At 43.5% G+C, this 20,375-nt stretch overlaps 1 protein-coding gene across 14 annotated transcripts in view; it reads left to right on the top strand.

Moving 5' to 3' along the window:
• The window catches only part of TRPM3 (transient receptor potential cation channel subfamily M member 3), a 598,368-nt gene that overhangs the window by 567,060 nt on the left and 10,933 nt on the right, over positions 1–20,375 (top strand). For all 14 annotated transcript variants that reach the window (XM_053291345.1, XM_053291347.1, XM_053291350.1 and 11 more), the window contains 3 exons: positions 8,910–9,060; positions 11,528–11,727; positions 15,908–16,040. In XM_053291345.1, coding sequence (XP_053147320.1) covers positions 8,910–9,060; positions 11,528–11,727; positions 15,908–16,040 — 484 coding nt within the window. The remainder of the gene's footprint in view (positions 1–8,909; positions 9,061–11,527; positions 11,728–15,907; positions 16,041–20,375) is intronic.

The raw sequence follows: 20,375 nt of genomic DNA on the forward strand, positions 1-20,375 counted from the left end.
CCCTGGAGCCTTCTTCCTCAATGGGTGGTCCAAAGGGCATTTGAAGTCCACGAATCCCTCTGGCAGCATGGCAAGCCTCTAACCCCATCTCTGGAGTGGACCCAAGAAGCTATTCACACACGGAATGAAAACTGGGCTAAGGAAGCCCAGCCCGGTTTTCCGGGCTAAGGAAGCCCAGCATGTGTGTACTGCTCGGAGAGCTGTGTGGCTTGCAGCGGCAAACCCACTTTAGGAGCCTGCTGCTTATACCGGGTTCTAGACACAAGGGCACCCAAAAAGTGGGCTAAATGCTTGTGCATTGTTATTGTGTGGCTTCGCACAGCACCTACACACAAGTAGCCTCCTGACCGGCATCAGAAGGCTCCTCGTAATGGACAGTGCACTCGCACAGTGCATTATGGAAACTTTGGGAGCATCCCAGCTGCCAAACCTCCCTGCTTCCTCCCTGCTACCAGCAGAAGTCGGCAATCGTTTGGGCAGCTGATCCAGCTGCCCAGCAACATGGATGGGATTGTCTGCAGGGGAGGTAAACTTTTTGCGGCTTCCTCCCCTCGCCCCATCTGAGCCCATTCTCCAATCATGAGAGTGAGCTCCATAACTCAAGATAGAGCACATGCTTTGCCATGCTCAAGGTCCCAGGTTCAATCTGTATTGGCTGACATTCTGAATAAGGAGGTGCCAGTGCAGCAAGATCATCAGAATAATAGTGCTTCCAGGCTAACAGCACTGGCTGCTGGGGAGAAAGGTTTGTTTCCTAGAAAGCCCTCTGTGCATCCAAAGCCCTCTGGGCAGAGAGAATTTTTTCTCCCTCTCTCACAACACTAGAACCAGGGGTCACCCCATGAAACTGAAGGTTGGGAAGTTTAGGACCGACAAGAGGAAGTGCTTTTTCACACAGCGCCTAATTAATCTACGGAATTCTTTGCCATAGGACGTGGTGATGGCCACCAGCTTGGATGGCTTTAAAAGGGGCTTAGACAGATTCATGGTGGACAGGTCTATCAGTGGCCACTAGTCTGGTGGCTGTGGGCCATCTCCAGCCTCAGAGGCATGATGCCTCTCAATACCAGCTGCAGGGGAGCAACAGCAGGGGAGAGGATATGCACATACCTCTTGCCTGTGGGCTCCCCAGAGGCATCTGGTGGGCCACTGTGTAAAACAGGATCTGGACTGGATGGGCCTTGGGCCTGATCCAGAAGGGCTATTTTTATGTTCTTAGCTCTCAAGGACATGTTTTCAAATGGAACAGAGGGCTTCCTGGGGAAGGGAAGGGAATCAAACCCTCCCCCTTCCGCAGTGCACCAGTGCAATAAGCCTGGCACTCTTGTTCTGATTCTCTCACTCCATCAACCCTTCCACAGTCCTGATGTCTGTCAGTGTCTTCTACTGAAAGGCTTGGGCAGGATCCAGACCAAGTTAGTTAGTTATGATAAATTTAAATTAGTCATGACAGGCTTGTCTCATGTATTTCAATTGTCCTTATAACTTAACTAACTTAACCTGGATCCTGCACAATTTAAATAGAACCACCAAGATATACTCTTGAAAGCCATTGCCAGTCATACTCAATACCTTCACAGGTCCATGTGTCCTTCCCATCTCTATTGCCCCAGCAAATCTCCACAGCTCATAACAGAAATGTGGAATTAAGGTGGATAAAACCCAAACTTACATTTGATTCAGAATCTGCTCTAACTACACCCACTTAGAGTGAGTGCAAGTTTCAGACATATGTGTTGTGCAGTGTTGCAGTTTCCCTGAGGAAGCAGTTCCTTCATGCCGCCGGTTATTGGAAAGGCGAATCTGCTTTGCAGCAGATTCCAAGCTGTTTAACTGCATTAAATGGACTGTTCACATTTCCTCAGCATTTCCTTGGCTCCTCTCCTCATTCCCTGCAGATCTTTCTCTGTGTGCTTTCCCACAGCTTGCTCTGGGTTTGTTCTTCCACATCCCAGAGGAGGAGGTGCAAAACACCTCCCTTCATTATTATTATTATTATTATTATTATTATTATTATTATTATTATTATTTTAGTTTGACAGCCAGCCAGTGTTCTGCAAGACTGACTAGTCAAAACAACAGAATGCTTAACCCGAACCTGCCAAATCTGACCCAAATCTTTGCTGATTTTTATAATGAACTTGGCTTTGCGATTGCCTTCATCACTTAATGTTTCCCCCACCCCACCCCACCCCAGACCACTTAAGAGGCCATGGAAGTTTAAAGTAGAAATAATTGCTTTCTCTCTGTGATGAATTAAAATGGAGCCTCATGGAATCAGCTCAGACACAAAGGACTCAGGTTACATCAAACCTGTAGTCTCCCCATTGTTAAGCTTCCAGCAACAACATCTGCATATGAAAAGCTTATGTTTCTATGGTGACCAAGCTTCAATAAGATGAAGCCTTATAGGAAGACACACATTTTGCATTCCTGTCCATGCTTGCATTTAACTCAGGAATTTCTCCCTCTCTCCCTCCCCTTCTGGACTGCCTCCACAGAATTTCACCAGTCTGCCACAACCCCTGCCCCTGTTCCCAGCACTCGCAACTGCAAATCACTCAAAGAGCAGACCATACCGAACACAGCTGTCAAACTCCCCTTCTTGCTGACACTTGGCATTCCGGAAATCCACCCAGCAAACTTTTTTTTTAAAACCACAAAAGTGCGAGTTTGGGGGGGAAACCGAATTATCAACAATGGCCCCTTCACACATCACAGATAAGCTTTGAGGCATAACAGAAGCCTCTTTTGTTCCCCCAAAAGCCACTGAAAATAGAGGATTTTTTTACATCAGACATAATTCAGGCTAAGCCAGAATGTGCAGCCATAATTTGAGGGGAAATAGGGTCATGTGTGAACTGGTCCCTAATAGCCCATGACTTCTGGGTAGATCCAGCTGATATGTGGACTCACACCTTCTATTCTGGAGGAGATTCAAACTAACAGCCATGTGTGTAAAAGTTCCTGGTTACATTATGCTGTTTGCTATGAAACTGTTCTCCTTCGTTGATGCATCAAGTAGCAGAAGCAACAAAGGAAATAGCTACAGAACTGTGGCCATTATTGCTTGCTCATCCATATTATTCTTATTCAACAATATAATCCAATATTTTAGATTGTCCCAACATCAGCTGCTTTTACATTGCTTATGCTACAGAAGTCAAATTTTTAATAGAAAATTATATTCTCTGCAACGTCTTTATGCTGCTAAAGTGATAGGTAACATCCTTCTGACCTGCAACTCTTTTTTTTTCTCACCACAAGTTCTAGATTAGTAATTTACAAATTCACTTTTATTAACCTGCATACAAGGCAACTTAAAAAAATAAATGAACACTGTCTGTGCCATTACTGTTGTAACTGTACTGTAGAAAGAGGCCAAATGGAAATATTGACCTAGGCCTAATCTCTGTGGATGTTCTGGGCCTGGAGCTTATAAATGTAGGTTACAGCTGTTGGCTCTCATTAGCTGATCTGGGAAGAGGCAGGGAATCAGAGAACTCTACCAAAACAACCCAGAAGAAGACAGAAAAAATGACCATGACACAGGACTATAAAAACAGGAGATAAAAGATGCAGGCATCAGAACTTCTGCAGACAAGAAGAGAAAGTGTAAAATGTGAGCAGAACTCTACATACACAAAGCTTCCTGTATTCACTTTTTAAAATATTTGCTTATTCAATCAGCACTGTCTCTGTGGACTGTGGACCCCAGGTTAAGAGTGTCTATTCCAGAAGAAGGTGTCCTTCCTTTGGAGGAAGGAAACCTTTGGATCCAAACTAATATATTAAACATTGGAATTTATCTATTTTTAAGGAAGAATTAATATAGGCAAGATTTTTACTACTCTACAAGCCTCTTCACATGAGCATCTAAGCCTGGGTTATCTGCCTATAACCCAAGGTTGCATGCTCATGTGAACCAGGGCAAGAACACCAAGCCCTGCTAGTCTGAATCTGGGTAAAGCTGAGGTGTAATGAGGTTTTCCCTACAGCTGGCAGCATGTGCATTGTGGGAGGTCTCTCCTGATACCCGAAAGACTTTCCCTCTTCCCAGTTCTCACCAGCTGTGATTGTCTGGGTGGTAAGTAAGGAGAGCCCAATGGAGGCTCTAGTCATGTGTGGGCATCAGGGTTAGGGCACTTACCTACCCCAAACTACCCACAGATGACCATGTGCAAGATCCCTATATGTTCTATGACTTAAAGTGGTCTTTTGATAAATCTTTGAATTTGCTTCACGTGGCTTTAAGGAAAAAAATAGCAAAACCTTGGATTCAGCCACCTTACTGTGTTAATTGCTTTGTTGTTTGTTGTTCGACATTCCTAATTCAATTCAGTTATAACTGTGGGATGGGGCTCTCCATAGTTCCATGAGAGAACTGCTTGGTGCCAGAAAAATAGATTGATTTTTTAAAAACAAAGTCTTCTCTGAGCTCCAGGAGCCCAGGCACAGATGAGGTTACCTTCCTTGTCCATGCATGATTTACTCTTCTAGCCTGATTTCAGCTAGTTCTTGCACTGGGTGTGTGACTGGATCTTTCACTTGTTCCTGAGCCAGATGTCACCAAGCTACTGGCCCCTGGCAGAGACACTCTCCACAACACTGATAGGCAGAAACATGGGTTGGGATTCCGCCAAAGCTTAAACTCGAATCGTTAAATTCTCTGGGTGGAAGAGTGACTCTTGCCTCAGATTTTAATTCAGAAAAACAAGGGTGCCGCAGCTGTCAGATGTTTGGGAACCAATGGCCTAACTGAATCCCTACTTCATATCTCACAACCAGACTTTTTTGTCCTAGTGCATTCAGAAAGCTTTATTCTGAGAGCATGTCTTGTGAAGTACAGCACATCCTCAGATTCTGCTAATTTGAAGGTTGAAGAAGCAAAGCACTTTTCATGGTTTACTTAGCTAATCATGAGACCAGACTTTTGATTCCTAAAATGAAACTGCAGTTTGGAACACTGAAGCAAAGCTGAAATAGGCAGCTAATTGAAGAAATATGCAAATAGAATGTTTGAAGAATCACCCTCTTTCAACTTATTCCACAGAGAAAACGAATTTCTTCCTTCCTGCATTGGAAAGGTTAATAAAAATTGGCAATATTTACACACACACACACACACACCACAGACTTTTGTACATTGGAAAGAATTTATTTACTGTGAAGATGTGGCATTATTTGGACAGATGCTATCACATATCTTCAGTGGAGAGTTAGTTGCATGGTGTTACTTTATTCTGAGTTTGCTTGTAAAACTGGAAAAAATCCAGTAAGGGCTAACTGTCATGCACTGGCTTGGGATCACAGTATCCAACCGCCTCCCTTCCTCTGATCCTGTTCATAGGCTGTGGAAGTAGCCTCAGAAATGCTGGTGAGGGGTTAATTGTCACCCTATTCCTCTACCAGCTGTCAGGGAGAGTGGTAAGACTGTTCCTCACCGGGAGACTCTAGGTCCAAATCACTCCCATCTCTCCAGACCTCCTCATCCCTGGCCATCCAAACCTTAAATAAAGCCCTGCAATCAGGGCAATCCCAACCAGTGTTCTCTCTAATTTTTTTTCATCTGTGTGCAGAATGAGTTCTGTTCTGGGTGGCAGGATCAAGGCAGTGTGGGCGCACATTCATTCAGAGCGGGACCTTCCTGACTCAACCTGAGCAGGATCTAAAATTAACTGAGTGGACATAAAAAAATGTGTAAGCGCGTGCACGCCTTAGAGGGAACACTGATCCCAACCACCCTCTCCTGACTCCACCCTCTCCAGTGTAACTGCCTGCATCCTCCCTCCTTCAGCAGTTGCCTGTCTTGCCAGCTGTTGAGGCCCTGCCTTCTTCTCTTCGCCACCAGGAAGCAACCTGTTGGGCCATGCTGGCCCATCCACAGTTTGTGGCTTCCTGGGTGTCTTGGCTCTCCCTGGCAACTGTGTAGGGTGCCAGCTAACTTTGCCTGTACCCAGGAGCTGTATTGCCTCCATCTTCTTGCCCCCACCAACTGGATGAGCAATTAGGCCCACCCACGAGAAGGCCCAACATTAACTTAGTTCTGGTAAGCCTATCATTAAGAGATGGGTTTAACACTGGAAGTGGATTTGAAGTGCCTTTTTTCACAAATAGCAGACATGGGGCCCAGTCCAACCTGGGATTGTACCATGTGGGGAGGAGATTAATGCTTCACCCCCATGCCATGTCTTTGCCCCCCAAAGATGGCTATTTGCCATTTTGAGAATGGAGAGGCAATTTTCAGTGGGAAAATAATGCAGAGGGAAATAATCAATCCCCTCCTGAAGTCTTGAGCTGGATTCCTTCCCACACACACTCACAGCTGGTATTTATTTTAAAAGGGACATTTCCAGTGAAGTCTGTCTTAATGATGGGCTTAATGTAATGTGTAGTTTGGTGTTCAGTATCGGTGTATTTATTTCAGCTTTAGCTACAACAAATGTAACAAATCTTGAACCTGGTTGTTTCCACAAATACAAAACCCCGCAGAACATTTCAGTATCTAACCTCCAGTGCAAAAGCTGTCATTAGCTGACATCTGAGCATAGAAAAGGCTTTTCTCAGGGGGAATTTATCCATTTTGATCAAGAAATCTTCCAATTCATGTTTATATTTGATCATGCTGCACAAAGAAGCAGTTGTGATTCTGTTCAAAGATGTCAAGTTCCATTGGGACTATATATTTCCAAGTCTAATTTTAAACTCCTGTTAAGCAGCTGCCCTCCAAGTCTGACTGAAACAGATTTCAGAAAAGCCATATGAATGCAGCAGGTGAACCGCCTTATGGTGCCAAGAACACACGTTAGATGTTTTAGAGTAAATTGACTCAAAGAGGCAAAATCAGCAAATTCCTAAAATAAGTGTAATAGTCTAGCATTATGATGCAAGGCTGACTTTAGGTACTCTGGAGGTCTAGGAACAATAATCAAATCAGAGTCTTTATTATGGAAATTGACTAGAATACTCTGCAGTTAAACCAATAACAATCCAATCATCTCTAAGGATAAGTAGTCATCTGATCCTTGCCTCCCTATCTCCTCTTCGGTCTATTGGGTATTCAGTTCCTTGGGGTTGCCTCCACCTATGCCTTTCTATAAGCCTATATCTGTACCAGTCAATTTTCTCTATAGAGAGATAGGGTGATCAAAAGCAACAGAGTCTCCAGCACCTTTAATAGTTTGGAGGAAGAACTTATTTCAGGAGACGCAATTTTTCCTCATCTCTTCAGCAATGTGATATATGACAAACTGTACCTGCCAACATTCCTCTTTATATTCAGGTCTGAACCAAAGACACCGATTAAACAAAGGACCAGAGTTTTTAGTCTAAACATGGATTAAGCAAGAGAACTGGGGTATTTTACCAAATATATTTCTTGTCTTATAAGTTTCTTAGGCATTGGTCTCCTTACTCATTAATTTTCTATATTTGGACTATATGACTGGATTACTAGTGAAAGGTTTCTTATATGGAGGAATGTACCTGAAAGAAATAAATTGGTCTAGATGATTTCCAGTCATTACTACCCAAACAATTTTATGATTTTGTCATTCTGTAACTGTGATGGACTGTTGTAACTACTGCTCCACTGACGACTTGCAAAGAGTTGTCATCACGATGATGAATATTTTATTTATATACTGCTTTTCAACAGAAGTTCCCAAAGCAGTTTACATAGACAAATAAAAGTAAAGGTGGATCCCTGTCCCCAAAGGGCTTGCAATCTAAAAAAAAAACATAAAATAGACAGCAGTATCAGCCACTGGAGGGATGCTGTGCTGCGGATGGATAGGACCATTTGCTCCCTCCCTGCTAAATAAAGAAAATCACCACTTTTAAAAAGGTGCCTCTTTGCTCAGTTAACATCACTCCAAGTTATTATGAGTTGCATTTGAAGAACCTACAAACAGAAGTTCTGTTCACACAAGGAGTGAAGTGATTTTTGCTGATTCCCCTGCTCCCCCTTTCCTCTGCAGGCCCTTGCTGCCTCTAAAATCTACTCGCGGGTGGGGGCAGGGTTAGTCCTTTGGAACAGATTTTTAGGAGCACACATGCTGTGGAGAGAAAGGAGGATTGGCAAAATCCAACCCCTCCCCCTTGTGCAAATGTAATGGAAGAAGTTCTTAAGCTACAACACAGCTGACAACACCCATAACTGTGAGGATACTTTGCTAAAAGACAGCAGTGAGTTGAACGATGTACCATATTTTCTTTTCCCCACTCTAAAAAAAGACAGTGATACAAAATAAAAGCCGCTGACTGCCATTTTGCCTTGTAACATATCTTATACTTTAAAATATGTTCTTGTTCTCCCCTCCACACTCCTCCCACCATCTACCTCAGCATATTATCAAGTTCTTAATAGAATGTGCTGAAAATACAACCCTGTGATCCTTCTGTGTATTGTATTCTTGCACACTTTTACTGATCTAGACTAGAATTCTCTTGTTCTAGACTTGTCTGATGAATACCAGGGAACCATCTACCTGTTAGCAAAGAGCCACATTTGTATTTATAGTGCCACATAACATTTAGCATAAGGGTTTTAATAAGCTCATATCCATAATTACTGAATGCATTTTGAAAGCATGCAGTAAAAAACTAGGAAAAGGTAGAATGAGAGACTCATTCTAAAGACTTTTTTATGTTGCTCAACATGATTTAAAGAACCCACTTAAAGAACAACTTTCAGCAACTGCAGAACTAGGTATACTGTGGTAGATTTACAGAGTGCTTTTGTCTGTAATATAAAATATCTTGTAGGGTGGGAATAGGGGATGAAATAATCACCCAGTGGTTTTTAAGATTTTGAAATAAATTGTGTTCTTAAATACTTAATAACTTGTGTGAAACGTTTTGAAAATTAGGATTCATTTTCATTCCCCTCCTTCCCTGTCTATTCTCAGCTCCTTGTGGTCAAAATGAAACCAGAGAGGATGGTAAAATAATCCAGCTGCCTCCCTGCAAAACAGGAGCATGGATCGTTCCTGCCATCATGGCTTGTTACCTCTTGGTTGCAAACATTCTTCTGGTGAACTTGCTCATTGCTGTTTTTAAGTGAGTTTCATCTTTCTATCTGTGTGGCTATTTTAAAAAAATGTCAGTACTTATAGTAACTATTGTGGGTAGTGGTACTAGACACTTGGGTACAGAAATAGTTCAATGGGGTTATAATTGTGATGGTACATTCACATGATTAGCAACTTGAATTTGTTATGCATTCACCCAAAAGAACATAAACTCACAGAAAGGTAAAAATGGAATTACCTTTACTGTTGACCATTTCAGACAGTAGCCCTCTGGGAGAAGATACCCTTCTCCATCAGTGCGAAACTCAACATGGCATGGGAAACATATTACACACTCCTAATTTTATTTTATTTTATTTTATTTTTTAACTTTAATGAAGTTTAATGAATAAAATTTTTTATTTTTTAATTTTTTAACTTTAATGAAGCTACATTGTCTCCCAGCATTGTGTTTCCCTCCCTTCCTCAAAGAGCAGTGGGAGGGGGTGTTCAACCGCTTCCACACAGGCAGTTTTTCTGATCAGAATCTCCATCCTCCCTGTAACCCCTGCAGCTGCAGGTATCTTTTTCCCAGCAAGTAGCTTGTCTTATTTGTTTGTTATTTCTCTGTGTAAACCGCCCTGAGCCATTTTTGGAAGGGTGGTATAGAAATCTAAATAATAATAATAACAACAACAAAAACCTTGGGAAGGTCCTTGGGAAGGACTCGATGTCTGGATAAAACAAACCAGTCAATAACACCTGTCTGACTGTGTAAATAAATAATAATAATGACAATATTGATCAGAACAGTGGCCGAGCTTGTAGGAAAAGGATAACATAACTCCTCTCCCTGTGCCACTTCTCTGATCAGATTCCGAGCCCCTCTGAGATTGCCCTGAAGAAAACCTTGGAAGACATTCTATGTGACTCCTGTGTCCGATTGAGCTTGACCTTAAAACATTTGTTTCCAGTGTACAAAGTTTTTATGGTGGAGTTCAGAAAGAAGTTTAGAAAGGAGCATTTGGGAAGGCTAGGTAAGGAGGTCCAATTCTGTATGGCCTGCCTCTCCTGATTCTGATGCTTTGACAGAAGTCTTGTCTGGCTCTCAACTCACCATCATGTCCAGAGGCTCATAGTGAGCCAAGTTGTTCTCCCATTAATGTCATCTTTTTGTGGACTGGAATATAAATTGATCTCTTAAAAACTGTTGCTTTGCTCATTCTTTCACTGAACCCAGTGTATCATTCCCAACAGATGTTAGGTTGAAATTTAAGATTAGACTGAACTCTCCCATTATCTCAGTGGCATTGGAGCCACAGAAGCACACATCTCCCCATACCACCAACACATCATTAGAAGTTCAAGCTGTAACTCCTCCCTATGTCAACATTGACCCAGTTTTCCAGAGGTTAATGCTGGCATTAGGGGACACATCATGTGGACTCCGCCTGTGTGGGCTGGAACTTCTCGTGTTGCCATCTTGGCATGGGAAGGACAAGAATAGAGGCTGTTTTCACGAATAGCTATGCCCGGGCTTGGCTGCCCATGAGAACCACTGGGAGCCCCTCAGCGACAAACCTGCCTTCAAAGCCCACCGGTTAGCCTACGTTACTCAGGCTAACTGCTCATGTGTCGGCATGGCTCCTCCCAGCCGGTGCTGACACAGGAGTGGGCTCCCAGCCTCTTGGGGGCTGGGGCGACGCATCCCAGCTCCCGAACCAACACACTGTCTGGGGCAGCAGCAGCTCTGCAACTTAGAGTGTTGGACTAAGACCGGGACAACCCAAGTTCGTATCCCTATTCAACCATGAAACTCACTGGGTGCCAGTCCTGTATCTCTCAACCTAACCTACCTCACAGGGCTGTTGTGAGGATAAAAATAACCATGTACACAGCTCTGAGCTCCTCGTAGGAAGAGTGGGATAGAAGTGTAAACATAAAATAAAATAAAATAAAATAAAATAAAATAAACCCTGCAAGATCATCTGTGGGTAAAGTAAGCTGCTCTAGCCTTCTTCACTGCCCACCCTCAAGCCTGCTCATGGGATCATTGCAGTGCTACTACAGTTTCTTTCCACCAAGATAACATAAGAACCTAGTCAGAGTTAACAAAACAAATGTGGTTTTGTGTGGGGGGTTTTTGAATGGATGATGCAGCACTTATATTTGAGAAGTTTTATCTACTCTTATCTTATTGTGTTTCTGGTTCTTATGCCTTAGTGCAATTGCTACTTCTCATGTCACTTTTTAAAATCTACCTCTAATATTTAAGTCTAAAATGAAAAATGTAATATGTGAATGGGGCAACACATATTTCAAAACACAGGTATCATGCAAGTACATGCTGCATACCTGTTTGAGGTTGTATAGCCAAGGTTTGCTGTGGCTCCTTGTCAAATATACTGTATACCCAGGTTTGCCTTGTAATGTATAGAATGGCCCTAATATTGCATACAAAACCTTAGGCGGTAGTTGTGTTTATCTGAGACCTCTTTCTTCTCTTCTTGTTTTAGCAACACGTTTTTTGAAGTTAAGTCTATATCTAACCAAGTATGGAAGTTTCAGAGGTATCAGCTTATTATGACATTCCATGAAAGACCAGTCTTGCCCCCTCCACTAATCATCTTCAGTCACATGACTATGATATTTCAACACATATGCTGTAGATGGCGGAAACATGAAAGTGACCCAGATGAGGCAGATTATGGGCTGAGTAAGTTTCTTGCAGTTTCTCTTTGGCACATGTGGGAAAGTGTGTGGGAGACTTATTTAGATTTATTTGCCTAGCTCTGCGAGTTTGGAGAGGAGCTAAAGGTTGCAACTAGACCATTCACACAAGATGACAGGCACAGTATTATTAAAGATACTGGGAAGCAGAGTCATGAGGAGACCGGCTACGTATTGGTGACTGCTACACACGCTACTAGCAGCTGACCATGTGGAGAGACGCCTGTGCAGCTTGGCATTGCAGTGGCGACCATTCCACCAGTGTGACACACAAAATGGGTCTTAGAAACCTGGAGCTGATAAGGTCCTTTCTGATGTTGATTTGTACGTGTGCTACCTTCCCATCTACCAGGATCCACAGGGCAGCTTAACAACAACAGAACACAAGTAAATACAATAAACACATTGCAGTAAACAATAAAACTGCATTAAAAGCAGCCATTAAAAATGAAATGGGAGAAAGTTAATTAGCAGGTATCCCAAACACTGTTGAGAACAGGATCTTAGCAGCAGAGCCCAAGTCCTCTGGGCACCTAAGGCAAGGTGCTAGGCCTCTCCTGCTATTGCTGCTTCTGCTCTCCTCACCGGCTCTGCCTTGTCTGCCCTCCCAGCATGGGAGGAGAGCTGTCCTTGTGGTAGCAAGCATGATGTCCCCTTAGCTAAGCAGGATCCACCCTGGTTGCATATGAATGGGAAAGTGTGAGCACTGTAAGATATTCCCCTCAGGGGATGGAGCCAGCTACCAGTGCCATATTTCAGGTGGATGTTGTATGCATATGGAAGTTTGCAAATCCTCTGGGAGACATGCTCTCTAACATATGTAGTGGCCTGTAGGGGGCACTTTCTAACATTTCTCCGCAATGTTATTGTGAAAGTCCCTCAGCAGGCTGTAGAACCTAAATGTTGTAAATGTGCCTCTCTTCAGCCTCCTCAGGTGGCCACCAATAATCCCCAATAGGTTTTTTCTTCCAATTCTGACTTGATGCATAGTATTTTTAATGCCATTCATGTGCCAAAGAGGTCCAAAAAGTCATATTGCCTGTAGGACACACTATAAGCAATATGTCTCTTTCTTTAAACACACAAACACTCACACACACACACACACACACCAAACAGTATCAAAGTCAGCAAACTAAATATTTGTTCTGGTAGTAGTAAACTAAAAACCTCCTGTTTCAGATGAGCGTTAAATGCTTTCAGTTCTCACTAGTGTTGCAAATTGCAAGTTAAGGCACCCATCTAACTTCCATACCATATATTCTGTAAAGACTTTGTACAGTCTCATATATTATGCTATTTTAGGAGTTAGGCTTTATGACCTACACCTTGTTTTCGCTTTTCCACTGGACATTGGGCTGGGTAGCAATGCATCTAGGCAGAAATTCAATGGGTACAGCCCACCTAATGGATTTCTGCCTGATGCATCTCTACAAGGCACAGTAAATGTCCAGTCAGACATTTAATAGGTTTCCAATCTAGCCACAATCACTTCCTACAGATACACCTGATGGATTGCTGTCTGATGCATTACTATAAGTCACAGTTCATTCCCAAAGGGCTGTGTGTACAGTTCATTCCCAAAGTGCTGGTGCAGCTCAGGAGTTTATAGTGGCTATGACAACTATGGGCTTATCCCAATTAGTTTCTGAACCAACTCTTGTTGCCATCCACACACTCAATTTGGTCTTTTGTTCATGGGTGGGGGATCCAGTGGTTTTGCCACTGTCATGGGTGGACCATTCCCTGGTTAAGGTTGGTTTCTCAGCCACATCCCACCCTTGCAGAGGTGATGGACCTATTAAGATGGACTGCCCAAAAAGGCTGCTAGACCCAGAAGATTTCCAAAAGGCCTTGGAGGCTTTTGAAGTTGGTGTGGCCAGTGATTCTGTCGATGCCCTGGTGAGAACCTGGAATAGGGAAATCACCAGGGCAGTAGACATGATTGCTCCTAAGCATCTCTCCCAAGCTGCTTCAAGAATGGCCCCTTGGTATACCAAGGAGCTGCGAGGGCTGAAGCGGCTGGGTAGGCTACTGGAATGCAAGTGAAAGAGAACCTGGCTGAAATTTGACAGGATGCAGCATAGGACTCATTTGAAGGCTTATGTGGTAGCGCTACATGTGTTGTGAGCAGCTTGGCTGTCACTAACACACTGTCGCCAATCAGGCTACTTCAGATTTTTTACCCATGATATCACGTGCATTTGGGGAAAGAGGGAGACAAGAGGCGTTCCACACAGATTATAATCTAAAAGGGTTTTATTGAAGCTATGATTACATACAGCAAGTCAACACGCAAACATTTAAGCAAATTATTTATTCATTGCAATGTAAGTTCTCAACAGCATTAAAATCCTTCAGCCTCACTGGAAACAGTTAATAGCTAAAAGACAGTCCTGCTCTGAGTACATTGTAAACACCTAGTCTGGGCTAGTGGCCAGCTCCGCCTTATCTCTACTACTGCCTAGCAACAAATCAAAACAATCCCCACATCTCTAGTTCTAGCAAAACGTTCCCTTAACTAATACAATGATTTTGTCATACCAAGAATATAATGCAAGTCAGTTCCAAATCTTAACAGGGAAAAGGCATTCCGTCTAACGCTTTAGGCAGGTACTCTACTAAATGCTGATTAGTTTTAAAAGCAAGTTCTTCTCATTCAAGCCAGTTAAAGAAAGGCTTATCTTCTTAACTAGACTGTTTGCTTTTGAGATGCAAGCATTTGAGATGCAAATAGGAAGCTGTCACGATACCTGTTCAAAGTGCCTTCCCTTGTGGGATATGCAGAGAGCTGAAAGCACTGTCTGAAAAAGCTCCAGGGGGTTGGATTGAAGTGTAGCACCCTGGAAACTGATGGGATGGGGGAGCAAGGTAAACCCCCTTGGGTGACCCTATGCTCCTGTGATTTCCTCATGGTGGGTTTCCCTGCTTTCCTCATCCCCCAATTTCTAACATGCAGCCCCTCAAAACCACCCACACCACCCACAGACTGTTAGAAAAAATGTCAGGAATTCTGACCAGTCAACAATTTTGGGGATGGGGCAGGCATGTTGGCCTTTCCAACAATTTCTCTGTCAGGTCTGGTTGTATCAGATCAGATTCTACATTTTCCACCATGCAGAAGTGTTGTATTTAGGCTCTACAGCCTACTGAGGGACTTTCACAATAACATTCTGGGGCTATTTTGGAAGGCGGCCCTACAGGCCACTGGGTATGTGAGAGAAAGCGTGACTCCCTGTGGATTTGTGAACTTCCATATGCATACAACATCTACATAAAATAGGGCACTGGTAGCTGGAAGTGAAATATTTTTGCACTAAGCCCCTGCACTACCAGGGGAGAAGGAAGCAGAGGTGTGCATGTAAGGGTGGTGACAAGGACTAGGAGGGAAGCGTGAAGAAGGAAGTGGCTGAGTCTGAGGGCTGGCAGAATGACTGCCACTGCAGCCTCAGGTGACATATTCCAATTTCAGTACAAATTACAACAGGAGATAAAATAAGAAATTCTGATTTTCAACATTGTCACGTAACTTGCTTAGTACCAGTTGCTGGCAATCTGTGACAAAACTGTGTCTTTTGAAACTACATTGATTCTAACTTGAAAAACACACTGCTTTTCTACAAATTGCCAACAATTGCCAGCAGATGGCACCAAGAGTGTTATGTCATGACCCGGAATGTCGTCTGGATTTCTCTGATTGTAATATGTCCTGAAATTGGAATAGATCACTATTTGGAGGAGCCGTGTGTGCAGCAGTAATCATGAGTACAGAGCCTCTGCCACTTGCTCACTCACACACACCCTGCTCCCTGGGCACAACATGTCCGCTCTCCTGTCTCTGTCGCTCCTGTTTCTCAGCATGAAGACAGCGACAGGAAGAGGAGAATGTAGTGGCATGTCCCCAAAAAACACAACCTAAACTTATCTGGGGATGTCAAAAGGACATCAGCTTTTCACAATTCTGACATTACCATGAAAGCCATCGTATCATGCATGAAGATACATGTTTGAGGCTTCATATCTGGAAATGACTGAAATGGTCCTCAGGTAATTTTATATATGCCATTTTAAAGCCTCAGCATTGGCAGTGCTTTATGAAACCTTGTGATAATAGATAATTAATTGCTTTTAACTGCTACTTTGTCATTGCCTCCTATCTCTTACAGAACTTTTTATAACAGATGATGAACTAAAGAAAGTTCATGATTTTGAAGAACAATGCATAGAAGAATATTTCAGAGAGAAAGATGATAGATTCAATTCTTCCAATGATGAAAGAATCCGTGTCACCTCTGAAAGGTGCAAGACTTTTCATTTTGGCTTCGATATGCTTTGGGATAACTCTTGGTCACTCTCTGGAATTCTAGTCTCCTTCCTATTATTTGGAAAGGAAAATGCTTGACACTGCTCATTCATGAGTTACTAAGGCTAGACTGGGAGGTGTGGTGGGTGGGTGGGCGGGGTTGTGCAGAACTTACCTTCCCCCACAACAATCCAGGAAAAGCTGCTGTGAGTGCGGACCGCACTCACAGATGATCCGCAGATCTCCAGCGTCATGCAGTGCATTGTGGGATACGTGAAGGCTGGGACACATCGACCGAGCTTTCATGAATCCCACAATGCACCGCACGAGTAGTGCAGTGCATTGGGGGATACCCCCATGAAACCGTCACTTTAGGCAAGCAGCCTGAGCCCCCACACAACACTGACGCTGAGGTTAAGGGCACACTTGTGCCCATATCTTGGTAAAAAGCTGGGTCAGGCGGACAGGTAGCACCAGGATTGTTCTAGATAATGAGGCTCTTCTCACGAACAGCCTTCCAGGCTAAGACAGTCCAGCCTGGGTTAGGCTTCTCGTGAGAAGAGCCTTACTATCTAGAAATCCGTAGCAGTAGTTAAAGCTTGTAAAATTTCTAAAATTTCACAAAAGGCATATTACTGTATTTATGCTAAAAAGTGATATATATTTTCACAGCCCCTGTTTCCAAATAAGAGTCCTAGAGTGTAATCCAAAGAAGATGTTTTAGATACATGCAAATACTCCCAACATCTTTTGGGAATGTCACACTTTTCTCCCTCTTCTGACTGTATTGGAAGCCACTGCGAAAGATATCCTGAGTGTCAGGATCTGTTTGTTGGGTGGGTTGTTAGGCTTCATGGGGGACTTCCTTCAGAAGAAAGGCATCAGAAGCCCTATTGTACAGTACATTGAGGCCTTATATCATGGCCCTTTGGAATGCAGGTCTGGATTGTAAATGGCCAAAAAATGATCTTGAGATCCAAGGTGACAGAAAGTTCTGCCATGTAACATTGTACCCTGGTCAATCAAATTCAGCCCATTTAGAGCAAGAGAGAGAACTCTTAGATCTATAGAGAAGGATTTGAAAGGGCTTATAAGACACAAACTGTAATTACAATTGCATACACTTATAATATTACTAAGAGCGTAGGATGTTATGGCTTCTACAGGACATATTGATTTGTGAAAGAGTAGCTGCCATCAGATCCATTTTACATGAATGGTTATTGGCAACTTCCCAAGATGTGTGAAGTCCTACATTCTACAACTGTATATTTTCAGCATTTTTATAAATTAAACTATTGTTTTCCATATAACTTGTTATGATTAAGAAATTTGCAGAATCTAGTCCATAAGGAAATCTTTACATATCTGAAACCTTAGACCAGAGGAGGCTCCTCATTTCAGGCAGAGGGGGTGTTGCCTCCCCTCCTTGGCAATTCTTACTAGCTCCCCATTATCTCATGAAACCAAAGGCATAGGGACCACGCAACAAGGCACCCCATCTCCATTGGCCAGAGCGCCACCTTGCTCCCTCCCATTCCCTGCTGGCAAAGGAAGCAATCGCCAGCTGGGAGCACAAGTCACCCCCCTCTCATTTCAGCATTTCAGTTTCACTGAAATGCTGGCTGTGCTGGGGGGGAGCCCAGCCAGCCAGTGTTTCGATGAAACGCTGAGTGGGGAGGGATGGGAGGGGGTCTGAATAGACCCTCTCCCAGGAATTGGCCTCGCCCACTGTGCCTGACATCAGATGCAAGGGGTGGGGCCCAGCCCAACAATGGGGCCCAAGAAGTCAGGGAAAGGAGCTCCCAGTCATTGAGTCCATGAACCGCTGACTGGGGAAGGGAAGCTCTGTTGGGGCTGACGGGCCCCGTCCTTGGCATCGGCCCCACCGCCTTGTGTCTGACATCAGATGCAGGGGGTGGGGGAGCTGCTGGAGGTCCTCCAGCCGTGGCCAAGCTCCCTATGCCCCTGCACCAAACAGACCATCTCTTTAACTCTGTATTTCCCTCTGTGTGTCTATCTTTATAAACTCCTTTCTAAAGCCATTTCCTCCCCATTAAGGTGTTCAGTGGGATCTGTTGACCCCAAATGAAGTAATTACCATACTCACTATCCAAATTGCATATTTAGTGTCCTAGCACCAATAAGCATGTCACTTTCCTTGTTTTCTTTTTGTATTTATTTATTTATTCCATGTATTTTATTTTTACACTTATATCCCGCTTTTCCTCTGAGGAGCTCAGAGCAGTTATTTGTATACATGGTTATTTGCATCCTCACAGCAACTCTGTGAGGTAAGTTAGGCTGAGAAATACATGACTAGCCCAGAATCACCCAGTGAGTTTCATGGTTGAATGGGGATTCGAACTCAGGTCTTCCTGGTCCTAGTCCAACACTCTAACCACTACACTATGCTGGCTCCCTAATGGTGCACAGGAGCTAGCCCAGCCCCTAACCAATCAGAAGTCAGAATAGCTTACAGGCATATATTCTGACCAATAGCCAGCAAACAAGGCCAGCCCAGTCATCTGATTTATCAAAGTTCTTCTAGGCAGGCAGAGCAGACTCTCTCGAGATCTGTATGCAAAATGGGAGCACTTAGTCTGCAAGCAAATAGAGTTCAGAACAGCTAGGAGCCCTGGATATCAGCCTCCCTTCTCCAGAGGGAGGCCAGCTCTTTTGTCCTCACTCAGCACCCTGACCAAGCCCTCAGAAGGCATTGGATTTCTCCAGCCTTTGGTGGGAACTCTCTTCTTTTCCTTCCCTTTTAAAAATGTCACTAGCAAATATTGGCAACATTCAGAGATCTGGAAAATGAGGAGGGGAAGTGAGAGATATGGTGGACTGAAAAACTGGCAAACAAGCAAGCAAATCCCTGCCTTCTCTTTTCTTCTGGGACTTTAAGAAAAGCCTCATGCTAGCTCCTTTATTTTCTCTTACTCAGTCACCTCTCTTGAGGGTGAAAGAGAGGAAGTGGGGTTATAGCTTCCAAATAAAACAAGGCATTTTAACTGAAAATTCTAATTGGACAGCTTCAAACGTCTATTTGAAATGTGTGTGTGTTTAATGCAGAATATGTTTTTATTTTTTAAGAATTCTGAAGTTATTGCTTTCTCATCGTGGGCAGCCTAACAGGCACAGCTTGGAAAGCAGACCAGTCTAGAATAGTCATTAACTTCACCAGTCTATATTCCTTATGCCAGTTTTTGTTTGCTGTTGGTTGGTTATTAAGTGCATTGCCCGTCTTGTTGTTTTGTGAGTGTTCATATTGGAATAAGTCCTCAGCATAAGTTTTGGGACAGGTTTGTCATTTAATTGGTTTGATTTTTAAATCTGATAAAGGATTCTCTCAAGTAAGTATTGCATAGAACTGCAGCCAATTCTATAAAGTTTATTCCAAGTAAAGCTTTAATGAAGGAGGGCTTCATTAAAGCCGTGGATATCCGGCTTGCACAGTTGGAAGGAGGGCTTTAATGAGGAGAGCTGGTCTTGTGGTAGCAAGCATGACTTGTCCCCTTAGCTAAGCAGGGTCCACCCTGGTTGCAAATGAATGGGAGGCTAGAAGTGTGAGCACTGTAAGATATTCCCCTCAGGGGATAGAACCGCTCTGAGAAGAGCATCTAGGTTCTAAGTTCCCTCCCTGGCATCACCAAGTTAGGGCTGAGAAAGATTGGAAACTGCCTGCCAGTCTGTGAAGATTGGAGAAGCCACTGCCAGTCTGTGAAGACAATACTGAGCTAGATAGACCAGTGGTCTGACTCAGTATATGGCAGCTTCCTATGTTCCTATGAACTCATGGGGGCTTACTCCCAAGTAACTGCTATGTATATAGGATTGTAGCCCAAGGACATATCCCAGAAATGTTTATATTATGAGATAGGGAGGAATAAGGCTTGTGTTTGTTTTTTAATTATGTACTTTCTGTGCATATTTGGGAGAACAAAGAAAACTAGTAGGCTCTGTGTGTGGCCAAATACATCATCATCATCATCATCATCATCACCATCACCATCATCATCATCATGTTATTTTCAAGCGGTGTGAGACCTGTATATGCAGGTGCTACCTGCAAATAGGTGCTCAAGATTCAAAACCAACCAGCCCTCCCCACACACACACACACACACACACCAGTTGATCTTCTTCTTAATCTTGTCATGCATGGGGTGAGGAGGAGAGGGCTGAGACTGCAAGGAGGGGGAGAAATGGAGGCGACGCTGATAGAAGGGATGGAGGAAGGAGAGGCATGGGCACTTTAGAGCAAGAGGGCATTGCCTATATTTAACATCTCCGTGCAGCCTGCCTAGGAGGTAAGGCAGTGCTGTGCACTA

The sequence above is a fragment of the Hemicordylus capensis genome, chromosome 2, assembly GCF_027244095.1.
Source record: "Hemicordylus capensis ecotype Gifberg chromosome 2, rHemCap1.1.pri, whole genome shotgun sequence".
Classification (NCBI taxonomy): Eukaryota; Metazoa; Chordata; class Lepidosauria; order Squamata; family Cordylidae; genus Hemicordylus; species Hemicordylus capensis.